At 38.1% G+C, this 15,609-nt stretch overlaps 1 protein-coding gene across 3 annotated transcripts in view; it reads right to left on the bottom strand.

The window, feature by feature from the left end:
• EIPR1 (EARP complex and GARP complex interacting protein 1) overlaps positions 1–15,609 on the bottom strand; it is a 128,986-nt gene that overhangs the window by 57,220 nt on the left and 56,157 nt on the right. For all 3 annotated transcript variants that reach the window (XR_007707966.1, XM_050709577.1, XM_035542928.2), the window contains exons 7-8: positions 11,936–12,103; positions 10,488–10,655 (exon numbers count right to left, since the gene is read on the bottom strand). Coding sequence is in view for 2 of the 3 variants with exons in the window: in XM_050709577.1 (XP_050565534.1) it covers positions 10,488–10,655; positions 11,936–12,103 (336 nt within the window). In the remaining variant the exon portion in view is untranslated. The remainder of the gene's footprint in view (positions 1–10,487; positions 10,656–11,935; positions 12,104–15,609) is intronic.

Raw genomic sequence — 15,609 nt, 5'->3', positions numbered from 1 at the left:
TGCTCCCCCTCATCCTATCACTATCTGCCCATGTAAAATGTCACACTACCCCCACAGAGGATTACCCATGTCTGCCTAGCAGGAATCAGCCAGCCTTTTAGAAGCATCCCTCTACCTGCCCCAAAAAGGTGGGAGGTGCAAGGTTCAGCCTTGCAGAAAGGGATTTGGGGGTTTTTGGTCAACAGTAAGCTGAACATGAGCCAGCAGTGTGCCTCCGAGGCCAGGAGGGCCAACTGTACCCTGGGGTGCATCAGGCATGGCATTGCCAGCCGATCAAGGGAAGGGATGGTCTCACTCTGCTCTACTCTTGTATGGCCTCAAGAGTAACTGTGTACAGTTTTGGGCACCACAGTATAAGAAAGATATAAAACTGTTACAGAGTGTCCAAAGGAGGGCAACAAAGATGGTGAAGGGTCTGGAGTAGAAAACACAAGAGAAGCAAATGAAGGCACTTGGATTGTTCAACCCAGAGAAGAGCAGGCTGAGGGGAGGCCTCATGGCAGCCTGCAGCTCCCTCACAAGGGGAGCGGAGGGGCAGGCACTGAGCTCTGCTCTCTGGGGACAGCAACAGGACTTGAGGGAACGGCATGGAGCTGGGACAGGGGAGGGTCAGGCTGGGTGTTAGGAAAAGGTTCGTCACTCACTGAGAGGGTGGTCACTGGGACAGGCTCCCCAGGGCAGTGGTCACAGCACCGAACCTGCTGGAGTTCAAGAAGAATTTGGACAACACCCTCAGACACATGGTCTGATTTTTTGGATGGTCCTTTGGGGACCCAGGAGTTGGGCTTGATGATCCTTGATGGGCCAATAGAATCACAGAATGGCTGAGGTTGGAAAGGACCTCTGGAGATCACCTAGTCCCCCTGCCGAGCAGGATCACCGAGAGCACATTGCACAGGATGGCATCCAGGCAGGTTTTGAGATCTCCAGAGAAGGAGACTCCAGAACCTTTCTTGGCAACCTGTTCCAGTGCTCTGTCACCCTCACAGTAAAGAAATTTGTGATATTCTGTGATTCAAAACAGACCTCTGTTACAGCTGCAGTCCTCCCAACAGAAAGCAGAAGACAGAGCCTCGTGAACATCACTCAATCATTTCAACAGATACCGCTACTACAGAAATGAAATGTTGTTATTGGCAGTCTTTGCCCTTTACTACTTCTCTCTGAAAGCACGCGTTCCTACAATCACAAAGCACACACGGCATTACACTTGAGTTGCTTGCAGGATATCACTGGCCCACCTAGACAGCCTAAACAGCTGTGAATCTCACATCACGATTAAAATTCAATTGAATTTAATGAATAAACCAAAAGCAGTCTGAGCTTCAGATATTTAGTTTCAAGGACTATTATCATTTACTTATGTTATGTTTAAGGCCAACTAACAAAAAGGGTCATAGCACAAACAACATACAGCCTCTAGTTAATTGCAGAGAGCAGAACTGTTTTGCAGTTCTCCTGAATACGCACTTTGCTACAAACCATCTAACAGCAGAGAGCTAATAAACATGCATATACAGACACTTCATCTCCTGCAACATGTTTTTCTAACTTCCTGTTAACTGACATGCCTGGTTAAGTGAAAGTTGGTCATGTCCCCAGACAGCAATGTGCTTCATGCAGTGCTCACCCACTTATCCAGAACTCCATTATTCTGAAGGTTTCAAATGTCTCTCTGGAAAAGCAGGGGAGTAATGCATGGTGCACATTGCTGTCAGGGGACATGACCGACTTTCAGTTAACCAGGAGTCGCAGTTAACCAAAGGTTGGATAAACAAGGACAAATAAACCTCTAACTTACACTATTCTCTGTATGCTCCAAGTTGTTTCAGTGTTTCATTTAAATACAGTTCATCTAATTTAATTTACAGAATTCAAAGGGGAATAATGAGTGCTCAAAAAAGAAAACCCTAGTACTAGATGAACTACTACTTGGTATTTCCATTTATAACTACAATTTTTAACTGTCTTATTGTTGTTTATACACTTCTATACTCGAGAAGAAAATTTCTTTTCTTCCATGAAAAGAAAGTTTCACGTGATTCTTCAGGTCACATGAGTTTGTTTTTCAGTGTATTCTTGTTGTCATTGTTTTTAAATAGGTTAGCTCTATAACAACATTTTTATAGACTACTTGTGCATAAGATTGGCATAATCTTGAAACCCAGAATATCTCTGATTGATAATCTGAGAAAATCCTTATGAAAGTGATCCGTTGATGTAAAAGATCTAGATACTACAGAAGACATAGATGGAAAAAAAAATCTCAAAATGACATGTATCTCAGGAACAATGCAAAAGATCTGAAAAACTGTCCACAGGCATCCTTTACAAACACTATGAATGAAAAAAATTAAGCTCTTAAATTATGCAATGGGTAATTAACCCAAAAGGATTCTTTAAAGGGGAATAAAGAACAGAATATTTTGTGTATCTGAAAGATTATCCAAAACAAGAAGGAACAAGGCTTGTGTTTCCACCACCACCCCCCCCCTCCTCTCTTGGAGATTGATCACTTTACCCCACACTCAGAGACATCCAAGAAAACACCACAGAATCATCTGCATTGTGGCTACGTGAACACTTTTTTGGTAGTCCAAGACTAGGCTGAATATACAATTTTCAACTCTGCATAAATGTAGGAGACTTAAAAGTTATTTGAGTCCCAGGGCTAAAATTTACTTCTGATGTTTGTTTTTTGGTTTTTTTTTTGTTTTTTTTTTTTTTTTTTTTTTTTTTTTACAGTTTTTATAATTTTTAAAAAAATCTATTAAGGAATCAGCTCAGACTTTCCTAATCTCCTGGATATTAAATACAATTTGGTTAATGCAATATATATGCTTAGCAGCTATGACATTGACATTTATTTAACCACAGTAACAAGTACTTTTTAAAATATATTTATAAACAAGAATCTGATAAAAATCTGAAAAAATATATTGGCCACAGGAAATACCAGTGAAACACATACAAAACTTATCTTAGCACATTAGTTTTCTAATCAGATATTTTAATTACCTTCGTTTTTAACCAGTTGCTACAATTTTATTTCTCCTTAACATACAGCAATTTCAGAGTGTAACACAATAGAACTGAGTGTATTTTTTCTAATATTCTATTTTATGTAGCAATAATTAAAAATACTAATACTATTCTGTCATGTGATTTATTCTCATCTCAGAAACCTTCTATTCTTTAAGTACCGACTCTTAATGAAAATTCACAGGTTATTTGCCTTCTTGGTTTATATGCATAACACCAGAGACAGAAGAGCATTCAAATTGGACTGGTTATCAGGATAAAAAGAGCGGGTCTGGCATATTTTGGAACAGGATGGGTCATTCAATTTCTTCCCAGTTAGAGAAGTTCAGAAACAGGAAGATTACCTGTACAGGGGAGAATATAAGGTAAACTTTCCTCCATACTACTTTAATATGTATAACTCAGGTTGTTGTCAAAACAGAGATTTCTGTTTTTACATAAAACTTGCTGGCTATAGGTGTGAAAATGCAGTCATGCTATAGCTAGATAAGTGTACTGAAGGTGTAGGTGGCTTGGCCTATTGATTCCTAGATAGAGAAGTCTGACTAGGACTTTATTTGATGAGCATTCCTTGGTAATGACTTGTTACACCTGGCAAGCTTGGTATACTAATTTTCTTCCTTGTCCAAAAAATCTCCCTGCCCCGTAAAACATTCCTTGAGTTTCAGGTTTTCCTGTAGTAGTGTAAAGATATTTCTTTTTCTGGGCAGATCCAAGTACCATTTTCTTTTATACATACATACACACACACATATATATATATACACACATACATACATATATGTGTGTGTGTTTGTGTGTTCTTGCACTGTGTCAATTGACAAAGCACCAAACACTTATGTCATCAAGTATTCATACTAAGAAATGTGTAATCTCTACCTACATCCTGCATAAATTTAAGACCTATGCTAGACAGAGCTGAAACTGGACTGCTTTCTTTTTGTAGTCTTATTCGTATTGCACGACCCCTACCAGCTTCTCCTACAAAAGAAGAGCTTTCATTTTACTAGATAACATTGAGGTTAATTGTGTTACTGACTTGAGAGAGAAGCCTGTTAAGCTTTGGATAATTGTTTTCATGTAGAGAGCTGTTATTTCCAATTACTGCTCATGCTAACAACCACTTAAGTTTGCAGTGCTAGAGATTGTTTTGTCACCACAGTGTTTAATAAAATATGTTTTTCAGAGTCACCAAAAATCATTAATTCCTTATCACAGTCAAAGTTAAATCCTCTTTAATATAAAAATTTCTGTGAAACAGATGTGATTCAATAGAGTGGCAACACGTACTGCAGCCTCCAAATGAATCCTGAAGACTAAATGCACATCATTGGACTCTAAAACAAGCCCAGCAGATGCTCCTTTTCCCTTTAACTGCAGGGAAGAACTTTGCAACTGTAAGAGTGTTTCTGGTAAGCTCAGACAACACACTAGCTCATTTTTTACCCTGTTAAGGAAGACAGAATTCAAGGCTTTTTATACTGGAATGCAATTTCTATGTATATTAATTAGCCATTCATTCTATTGTAAGCCTTATTTTCTTACACAAAACACAGCCTTCTGAACTGCGTCTACATGAAAAAACATTAAAAACAATAAATGCTTATTTTTAATATATTGGGTTTCATAGTTGCCCTACTATGAAATATAAATTGAGAGTATATCTGCTGATGAAAATTAAAGAAAGTTTTTATTTATTTATTTGAATTCAAAATAATCTAGGAGCTGGAAATTGCTGCTGCACTAGATTTGGCCCAGCTTCCTCATGTATCCTACCAAGTAAAGTGCCAAAGACTGGTATTCCCCAGAACAGCAAGCGTTTAAGCTGTTTTAATATTTTTTGTTAGTCCTATAGCATGATCCTACTCTAGATTTTCTAGAATAGAATCTATGAATTCTAGATTTGAGTCATAAATATCACAAGCAAATTATCATCACTGTTAACACTATTGGCAGCTCTATGAAAACATCCCAACAGCCATTCTTATGACTGTTTGACAAACATTTTTCAGAACAGTAATAATGACAAAGTTTGCTCTCCTGAATTCACAGATATGTATCCAAAGGTTTTAGGGTAGATCACATAGTCCATATGTATTATGGTGAAATTATATGGTTTACTACTCAAAATGCCCCAAACCACCATTTCTATCACAACAGTAGAAGCCACCACCTCCTTTAGATGAAATTTTGAACAAAATCTCTCTCCACAGAGAGGCCAGACACCATTTGCTCTCTGCTGCATTCCAGTGACTGAAGGTGTTCCTATACTTAAAATCTCATTAAAACTTCACTATTCCAATGAGTTACTCTCTACCAGGAGAGTATATACCAACCTCTCAACTTTAAAGGCAAAATGGTGAGAAGTCCTCATGCTAGATTTAGCTCTCTTCATAAATATGTTATTATTGACAATATGGTTAACATTTATAGTGAAAAAGATAGTAACATAACACTTTTGGGAAAACGCTAATAAATCTATTTCCTAATGTGAATTTCTGGTATGATCTTAATTGGATAACTAATAAAAGGATAAGCTTTGAACCTAACTTGCAAAAACGTAGTATAAGGGAGAAGGCAGCCCATGGACCTGAATAATAGTTGTGCCAATGAAAGACATCTGCTGCGGTCACATCTTAAGTGATCAGGTAGCATGTAAATACCAGAGAGCTAAGGGAGAAGGTAGCTCAGCCTGCAAAATCAGAATTTAAATGCGCCTTCCTTCCTACGGCTGATGTATTGACTCAAAATTTCTCTTGACAATAGAAGTGTTTTCACTGGTATACAGAAAAAGTTTTGTTGTTGTTGTTTCTATCCCCCCCCCCCCCCCCCCCAAAAAAAAAAGTACACCCTCATTATCAATTAAGCCTTGCCACAAAGTTCTGGCCATAGACAATATGAAGAATGGAAACACCACTGGAGACGTAGCCTATACTTTGCTGTTGCCATGCCTATGGTGGCAGATGGTCTTTTCATGCACTGTATCATCAGCATACCAAATAGGGTTCTACAGAGTTCAAAATTTAAACCTACAGAGCAAAGGAAACATGTTGCAATAACTACAGAAAAGGAATCCAGATTGATCAGTAAAGACGGCCACTAAACTGCAGAAACTTGGTAGTTTTTGTTGTTCTATTAAAAATGGCAGAGTAAAATTAGAATGAATGTCAGACGGATTTAATTAAACCGAATATAGACTCTTTCATTAACAAAAATTTCAGATGACCAAACAGGAAATAAAGGATATAAGACAGTCACCACCTCCCTTTGGAGGAAGACAGTTCTTAGTACTCTGCAGATGTCTAGAAAGGAACTGACAGACACCTTAAGAAACTCTAGAATTAAGGCAAGCTCATTGTTGCAATACCAGACTGCAAAACCATTAAAGGGAGGCTGAGGAGAAGCCAGCCTCAATCACACCCACAGAGGATGAATGACCCCATGCTTCAGATGTTTTGTTCAGAACATGCTTCAAAAGACACTCCCCCACATTCCTACCCAGGGTTCACACACTAGCTTTGTTTTGGGGATAAAAGCAAAATGCACCCCAAATCCTTACTTCATCTGTGCTATTTTTGTTTTGTACGCTTCTTTCCACATCTGGGTCAACATGCTAGAAATTAAGCCAGAAGTACAGTATTTCATTCTTTCTTCCTGTGCTAGCTTTTTGCCATATTTGAAAAGTGCATTAAATTATCCAGATCATGAAATTGACCAGAATACACCATAGCACTCCTCTAGCCACATGTCTATGCCTCCTCCCTCTGGAAACCTTGATTCTCTTAAAAAGAGTACCTGTTTTTGACAGGCTGCTGAAGCTTTGCCTTATTCAGTACAAGGACAAAACACAGTTGGCACATTCATTCTAGATACAAAAGGCAGTGTATGCACAGCTAGCATGTTTTGGAACAATCAAAAAGACAGTCAGTGGGAGGAGAGAAAACTCAAGAATACGGCTGATGGCAAAAGACAATTCTAAAGAGAAGAATCAGAAGACTCCAAGGATGATTCAGAAGGCAACAAAGGTCCCTAAGCTGCAAACACACAGGGGCTGGAAGCATACCCAGGGGAGGTATCATCTCCTTTTCCTGTTTTTATAATGTTTCCTCAAGGCCACGATCAGAGACATGATACAGGCTAGGGAGACCTTTGATATGATGCAGTGAGGATGTTCTCCCATTTTTATGACTGATGAGAGAAGCAGCAACAGTAGCAGCAGAAAAAGCAGGAAGGAGACCACAAACTAATTGCTCTGATCAGAATCAGCAGTTGAGAGGAAATGAAGGTCACTCAGTTGTGATCAGTGACAGAACCTCATGCAATGTCCTAGTTTTACTGCTTCTGCAAGTGTGCTCTGGTCTCCAAGATGAACACATACATTCTCAAGGTGGTGACACATACATGGACAAGCACCCAAAAGAGAAACCTCAAAGAGCAACTCCTTGATAAGAATAGATAACAGCAACTTTTGTGTGCGCAGCCTATTCATTCCTCAGTAAACTTATGTTCCTCTCTTAAAAAGAGAAATATATTTTTAAGCTTTGATCCTTAAAAAGTAGACATTTACTACAGAAAAGCTAGGAAAAATAAACAAGTGGTACACTCGTGTAATTCTATGTGGTTGCACAATGCAAGCTTAAACTGTTACTTGCTTTTGTCTCCAGAAAGAAATACATTAACACATAGAAAGTTTACTCCAAAATATCTTAATATGTTAAAAATTAACTTGAGTTTTTAAGAACTCAGAAGTCTTAGCTGTTTAGAATTGTATTACAAGCCGGTATATTTAAAATGCATGGATTTTTGCTAAGAAAAAAACACCTTTGAAGATACAACTGGTATATACTCTTCTTTGTACATTTTTATATTTAACCCAAGGAGTATATTAGAAGTTATTTTAGTCACAACGCAAAAAATAGCCTATGAAGAAACAGCCTTCTCCCTTCATTCACTTAAAAGAAGGTTGAAATGTCAAGTGGAAAGTTGGTTGCTCAGTCTCAAGTTGACCGACTGGAGATACTAGTTGTACAGACACTTCCTCTTCCTGGTGTATTTCATGATACACTTGAAAATATATATATAAATATATATATGTATGTATATATGTGTATATATATATTTAAGATTTCCATGCTATTTAATAGGAATAGAATGAATAGATGTTCTAACAGGGTAAAAATGAACCTGGTAAGGATATAACAACTTCTTGAAAGAAACACCTTCCTACTCCCCAAAACCTCCAAGCACAACCCAAACCTGTTTTACAGAAGACTCTGTACCCATAGAATGGTACAATAGGCTCTTCAAAAAGGTCTCCAGGTGGGAAAAAGGTACTAAAGCCTAAATATTTGGCAGTAGTCATTGACTAACAAGTATTCCCAACAGCTGCTACGCCCTGTGTCATTACTGCACTCAGATCTAAACAGACATTCATCTGGCAACAGTTCAAGGCTGGTGAGTACCTTGCAAACGTCCTCTCAGCTCAACTCATAACAAGGAGAGAAAGCAGAAAGACAAAACTCTTATAGTACCAAGTGAATATTACAAAGGCTATTGTGCTTTCACAGGTTTTATAGAGAACAGACTAGCAGCTGAAAAGCACATATTTAGAATTCTTTATAAATGAAGAATTATTTAGTCATTATTGATGGTACTCTTGCAGCCTCTGGGAACAGGTGAGGGCTCTGCATCATCACTATACAAGTCATTTATGATGTGGTTTACACCCATCTCATAGAAAAGATGCTGTACTTTGTTGTACTTTGCATATTACTGGTTTCAAAAATTCCTGTTCTAGAAATAACACTTGTATTTTAATGAGGAAAACAATGTCTACAAGCAACACAAATTCAGAACAACTCTGGATAACCTACTATACACCATCTGTCAAGAACACTATTTACTTGCGACATTTTTTATATCAATGCAAAACCATCATATACACACAAGATTCTGTAACCTTTCTTGCTTCCACTAATGCTATTTATACTCCATTCAGAACAAAATGAATTTAAATCCCAAGCCAATGGTAAGCCACCAAAAGGTACATATTTGCAGTCCTGTACTATAGTCACATTCTAGATAGTAAGTATGTACTGTTGATGTTAGCAACTTCCTATGCACCTAAATTGATACCTTTATTCTCAAGGTACTTATATCACCAACTGATTCTAGAGACATTTACTATTTATTAAATTATCCATTCCTATATATGAGATAGCTTATTTAATAAAGTTTCCAGTTTCTTTATATGAAACCAAAATGTCAAAACTAGTTGGAGCAAAACCATGCCTTTATTAACAAAAGGTGCCAGAGCAACCCTAAAAAAGTGCCACTACAGACATAATCTAAACTTCAAATTTTTAACTGGAACACCTGAAGAATACAGCTGAGTAACTGAGGGATCCTTTTGCAACTTCCTTATTCCTCATCCTATCTGACCGTTCCTCATTTTAAAAAAATGCTTCAGGAGTTAATCTGCCTATTTCATTGCAAACGCTTTTACATATTAAAATAAATCAGCCAACTTAAAACAATTTCTCAGTGCAAGCAGTGAGAACATATATATGCACAGTTGCAAAGAACAGAAGAATACAGACTAAAGCCAGTTGGCCTCAAAATATTTTACATGAGTTTCAGTACCATTACCCTTGTTTTGCAAAGTAAGAGTCTGCTGAAGATCACCATGTGCACTGGTTGTAAAATTAAAAAGCGTCATTCCATGCTAGATCTACAGAGCTCCCTCTATACCCATATATATACCCATATACAATGAGAAGATTAATATGATTTTTGCATTTCAGTTAACTCTTTACACAAAAAAAGCCCCACACCACAAAATACACATGCAAAATATGTGACTCCCCACACACCCAAGTGGAAAAGTGTTTACAAGTGTTTGCAATAGCATGCATTATTCTCTACCAACAGAACTGAAAATAAGTTTTTCTTTTGCTTGATGGATGTCTATAAAATACTGGTTTCTAGAGCAGTCAAGATTCTTTCATTAAGCATGAAACTTAGAAGAACTAATGTATTTGTACTTCCTTTTCTCTGACTGTATGGAAGATCACCACTAGACTGGTTTCCTAACATATACACAAGAAAAAAAAAGGCAGATTTTCAACTCTCATTTAACACAGATTATTATATATGCTTTACTTGATCCAGAGCTCCCTCAAGATGATTTTTTCACTCATCCAACTGACTTTAGGACTGGTTCTTAGTAACACCATCCCACTTTCTACCGGTGAAAATACCGTGATTGTGCCAATTCAGTTTAAAGAGTGGATTGCACCCAAGGCTGAAAAAAGAAGAACAAAGTAGGAACTACTTACCTGAAAGGCCTGTATACAAAAATCCTAGTCAGCAAAGAATAGCATGTTAACCATTACAATGAAAAGACAAACTACAAGCATCTGCATAAAACCCAGGAAGCTTCATACTTCTCTTCTTGATGCTGGTCCTCTTGATCACTCAGTTCGTCATCATCTACCATATGCCCAAATGGTTCAGAAGAAATTGATACCATATTAGACAGTATAACTCTGCTATCACTGCTTCCTGTAAGGATCAGCTGATCATGAGAATGATTGTATCTGACATTCCAGACCCTAAAAAAAAACAAAGAACAACATACTATTCTTGACAGGTTGAGAGTATCAATGTTGCTTAGAAGACTTCGTTTTTAAAAACAGAATTAAAAATTGATCCTTGATTTGAATGAGGTAAGTATGCATAGAAGTGAAATGCCTCATTCCAAAGACTACTTTTTGCCTTGTTCATTTGGCTTTTAAGCTTCCATGTCATTCGTTTTCTATGTTTATCTTTAAAATTCAACAAATACATTTTGAGAAAAAATCCAAAACCCAAAAGATACCATTCAGTGATATAATTCCTTGAACGTACATGCCAGTTCATTGTTAATAAGTCAGAAAAATATTTAAGTTCTAAAAATAAAAGCCTCCCCACAGCAAAATACAGATTAGAAGTGATCTTTTAAATAGAAATCTCAAACATTCTAACACTGAAATTTAAAATAGACCCTAAAACAAAAGAAGGATTATATTTTTCATCACCTTTGACATTATACATATCAACTTAATACTAAGTGTCTTAGGGTTCTTGTTTTATTATTTTCCTTTTAATCTTCTTGGGGAAAAAAAAAAACTAATACTGTTTCTGTTAATTCACATCTTCATTCCCCTCAAAGCAGCTTCAGGGTCCAGATTTATTTTGCAAGAATTACTCCAACTGAAGTTTTATAAAATATGAATTGTTCATCTTGTCTTAACCATAGAAGTCTACAAGAGTCAGACAAGATTCTCTTTGCTCCAGCCACAGGCCAGAGCAGTAGATAGAAGTTCTAAAACCTCTGAGGTAGTATTTCTGTTTTGTTTTGTTGTTGTTGTTTGTTTTAAATCACTTGCTCTGGCTTAAGGGATGCAAAGAGCATAAAAAAAGTGAGGCTGCATTATTGCACATCTACCACTCTGCATTGGAAGGATAGATGGCAGCTGCTGTAACCAAAACAGCTCAGGGGCTTCTCTGCACATCAGGTGCAGCAGATAAGGCTCAAGTTGGGAAGGCACAGCTGTATCCCAGCTGGTCCCTACAAGCCAAGCTCTGTGTTGTGCTTCTCAAAGGTGTACCCTATCTCCCCAACGTTAACAACAGTTTCTTGCCAATTACACTAAAACATTGTCTAAACTCTTAATTTACAATCACATGAGGAACATTCACATGTTAAAACCTTTCCTCTGTGCAGAAAAATGATTATTCACAATAGCACAAACATGGTTAGTTTGCATTGTTCCTAAACAGTAAAATAATTAGCTGAATAAATTACATAAGCCATCCACCCACAACACAGCATGTAGATAATTTGTTCTACCAGTGGGAATGCTCCTCTAGTGTCTTCACTGGTTCAGTGACATTTCTTGTGTCCCAGAATTTCACCTTGCAGTCATCTCCACAGCTAGCCAGGTAGTACTGTTTATTGGGATTAAAGTCGAGGTCTCGTACCAGCTGTCCATGTGCATTTTCTATGCAATATATCTGTCTGTAAAACACATTAAAAAAATTAAATGGTCTATAAAAAGCTAACTGCACTCCACTGACAAGAATCTGTTTCCCTGGAAACTTGCATAATCCCCTTAACACCCGCAGACCTTGAGTTCCCATTGCTAGTGCATAGTTTGGGGGAAATCCCAGCTGTTAACTGCAGTGACTCGTATAGATTTCTCAGCTTGCTTTGAAGTTTTCCTCTTTACTTGTTTGTATTAGGATCATCTGGAGCTAAAAGCAAACAAGATCCAGATTATTCTAGCACAGCTCTCTAGCAACTTTATGAAAATTCTGTGACTAAACCACAGTATGTTCAGATAAGAGCTTCTCTAAGTATTTATACCAGTTCTGTATTTATGACACGTTCTCCATGTAAGAAAAGCTGAGATGCAAGGGAGGCAATATGACCAAAAGATCTCTATTGCATTATTCTGAATTCACCTTCTTAAGCTCTGGCATTTAGCATTAACTCACCTTTGGCCTTCATACTGCTTGGCTGTGTTTATGTGCTTCACATGAACCACTTCAGAAAACAGTACTGCAGCACTGACAACTACCTAGCATCCTTATTCAAAGCACTCAAGCTACATCATTTTGCCTCACTACCTCCCCTCTTAAATTTGCCTCTTGTTTTTTTGTGCTGCTGCATCACAGGCTGGACATCAGGAAGAGGTTCTTCACAGAGAGGGTTGTCGTGCGCTAGAACAGGATCCCCAGGGAGGCACCAAGCCTGTCGGAGTTTAAGAAGCGTTTAGACTGTGCTCTTAGTCATATGGTCTGAATTTTTGGGTAGACCTGTGTGGAGCTAGGAGTTGGACTCAATGATCCTTATGCGTCCCTTCGGACTTGGGATATTCTGTGATTCTATGGTCACTGGCTTTGTTAAAAGACTGTACCTGTTTCCATGACCAGTGTCAAAACCACCATCTACCAGGGTTCTGCTTAGATCTGAGTCTCCTACAGTCTTCACAGTACTTGTACAGAGATTTGTTTTGTTTGCTTTGTTTTGCCCCTTTTTTGTTTTTAATGAAAAATGTTTTCCTTTGGAAAACGAGGACTGACCAAAAGTTTGTATTTCCTGGGCCTTATATAGGTTCTCCCATCCAGACCAGAGGAGTCTCTTGTTGTTAGCATCTAACTATTAATACAAAACAAAAAGCAGAACCGTAGAATCATGTAGGTTGGAAAAGACTTTCAAGATCATCAGGTCTAACCATCAACCTTAGCTACCATGTCTCATCACTAAACTGTGTCCCTAAGTGTCTCATCCACACATCTCTTAAATACCTCCAGGAATGGGGACTCCACCACTTAACTGGGCAGCCCATTCCAATACTTGACCACCCTCTCTCCATTAAGAAATTCTTCATAATCTCTAACCTAAACCTCCACTGGTGCAACCTGAGACAGTTTCCTCACATCCTATCATTTGTCACCTAAGAAAAGAGACTAACACCCTTCTCGCTGCAACCTCCTTTCAGGTAGTTGCAGAGTGATGAGTTGTCTCCTCAGCCTCCTCTTCTCCAGACTAAACATCCCCAGTTCCCTCAGCTACTCTTCCTAATTTCTGTTCTCTAGTCCCTTCACCAGCTTTGTTGCTCTTCTTCACACTTTTCTTCTCAAGCAAATCAACGTCCTTCTCGTAGTGAAGGGCTCAAACCTGAACACAGTACTCCAAGTGTGGCCTCATCAATGCTGCAAACAAGGGGACAGTCACTTCCCCGGACCTACTGGACATGCCATTTCTGATGCAGGCCAGGATGCTGTTGGCCTTCTTGGCCACCTGGTTACACTTCTGACTCATGTTCAGCTGGCTGTCAGCCTGCACCCCCAGGTCCTTTTCTGTCAGGCAGCTTTCCAGCCACTCTTCCCCAAGCCCATAACACTGCATGGGGTTATGACCCCAGTGTAGGGTTCAACCCATCAACCCAGCCCATCCAGATCCCCCTGCAAAGCCTTCCTACCCTCAAGCAAATTCATATGAAGAGATTCAAAGTATATTATGCCTAGACTAACCTCTTTCCTGACAACTACTGCAGTCACTTGGGATAGAGGATATCACCTAGATATTCAACTTCAAAACTCTTCTCAAAGGTTGAGAGATTGAGGATATCACTGAGGTATGCCTTCCTACCAGCTATTCTAGGGTCTGAATTTCACATTTTCTTTTCATTTCTTGAAACTTCATGGGAAGTTTTTTTTAAAAATCTCAAGTATGCTTGGAACAGTAAAACACTTTTTTCCCCTCACTATTGCACTTTTCACTTCATTCTTGATTGCTCTACTCATGCAATGTGTCAGGGTTTAAAAAGAAATGCCGTTCTCTGTCTACCCTACATTCAGTTATGTTTACCACAAAAGCCTTTATCCTAACTTAACTATTAGTCTAACCACTTGATCGATCTCTTTCCTTCCAAAATACAAATATTCTCTTTCACTCTATCATCTTACCTTCAGCAATACAATGTATATTGAACTTCCCACTAATACCATAGATAAGTAGAATTACACCAGACCACACAAACATTTCCTCCAGCTGTTTGTGCCCCCTTCTCACATACTTTTTTTTTTTAAACAGTCTATCCTTGGACTCTGAATTTCCCTGATATAATTCTATAATTCTCTCTAAAAATCCATTCAGCCTAGTGTCTGACCTGTCTGCTTCACAAACACTTCTCTGATTAAGTTTACTAACAATTGCTTCCTAGTCTACTCTAACAGTCTTCCTGCCAACCTCTTGTTTTCTCCCTTCCTTCTTTGCTACATTCCAAACCATTTACTCTATCTTACAGCTATCATAACTGCACTCTCACAGAGGTGGCTATTCTAACTACTTTAGAAGCTCCTTTCCTCTTCGCTGGTATAGCAAATTTTCTGACCTTTTTGGTTTTCGCATCTCATACTGCCACAATTTTTATATCCTTGACTTTAAACACCTACCTCTAGCCCAGCCAGTCCTTATCAAATATTTATATTATTCTAGACATATTACAGTGTAACTGGAGATGAGACATTCTTGCATGTATTTTTTCCAGCACATCACAAACAGCTCTTTGGCATAGCATAGTTCTCTTAAATTTGTTCAAGGACAACCTAATATGAGCTTTGATTAAAGTAATTAGAATTGTGGGGTTTGCTTTTGTTAACCAAACTACCCTTTCATTGCAGACCTTGTTAATATCGGGACTATCTTTCACACAAGTTACTCAGAATTCATTTAATACAAGATCAGAGATGCAGAACATGAAGCAGACTTCACAATGTTTAACATTATCTACTTAGAAATAGAGGGTTTTACCTTAGGGTCTGCATGCTATATGTTAAAAAAAGGTTTCTCCTTTGACCCTTCCTCTCTTCTATGCTTCATTTAAAAAAGTCTTCATAAATGAGCATATACACAAGTTAGATTTTTATATATCCTTTACAGGGCAAAGAACAGAACTTTCAAATACAACAGGCATACAACAAGTGACTTTTAATGATTGTATTTGTATTTTTGAC

This window comes from Cygnus atratus, chromosome 3 (assembly GCF_013377495.2).
Source record: "Cygnus atratus isolate AKBS03 ecotype Queensland, Australia chromosome 3, CAtr_DNAZoo_HiC_assembly, whole genome shotgun sequence".
NCBI classification, from domain to species: Eukaryota; Metazoa; Chordata; class Aves; order Anseriformes; family Anatidae; genus Cygnus; species Cygnus atratus.
This window is presented reverse-complemented; position numbering and strand designations above follow the sequence as displayed.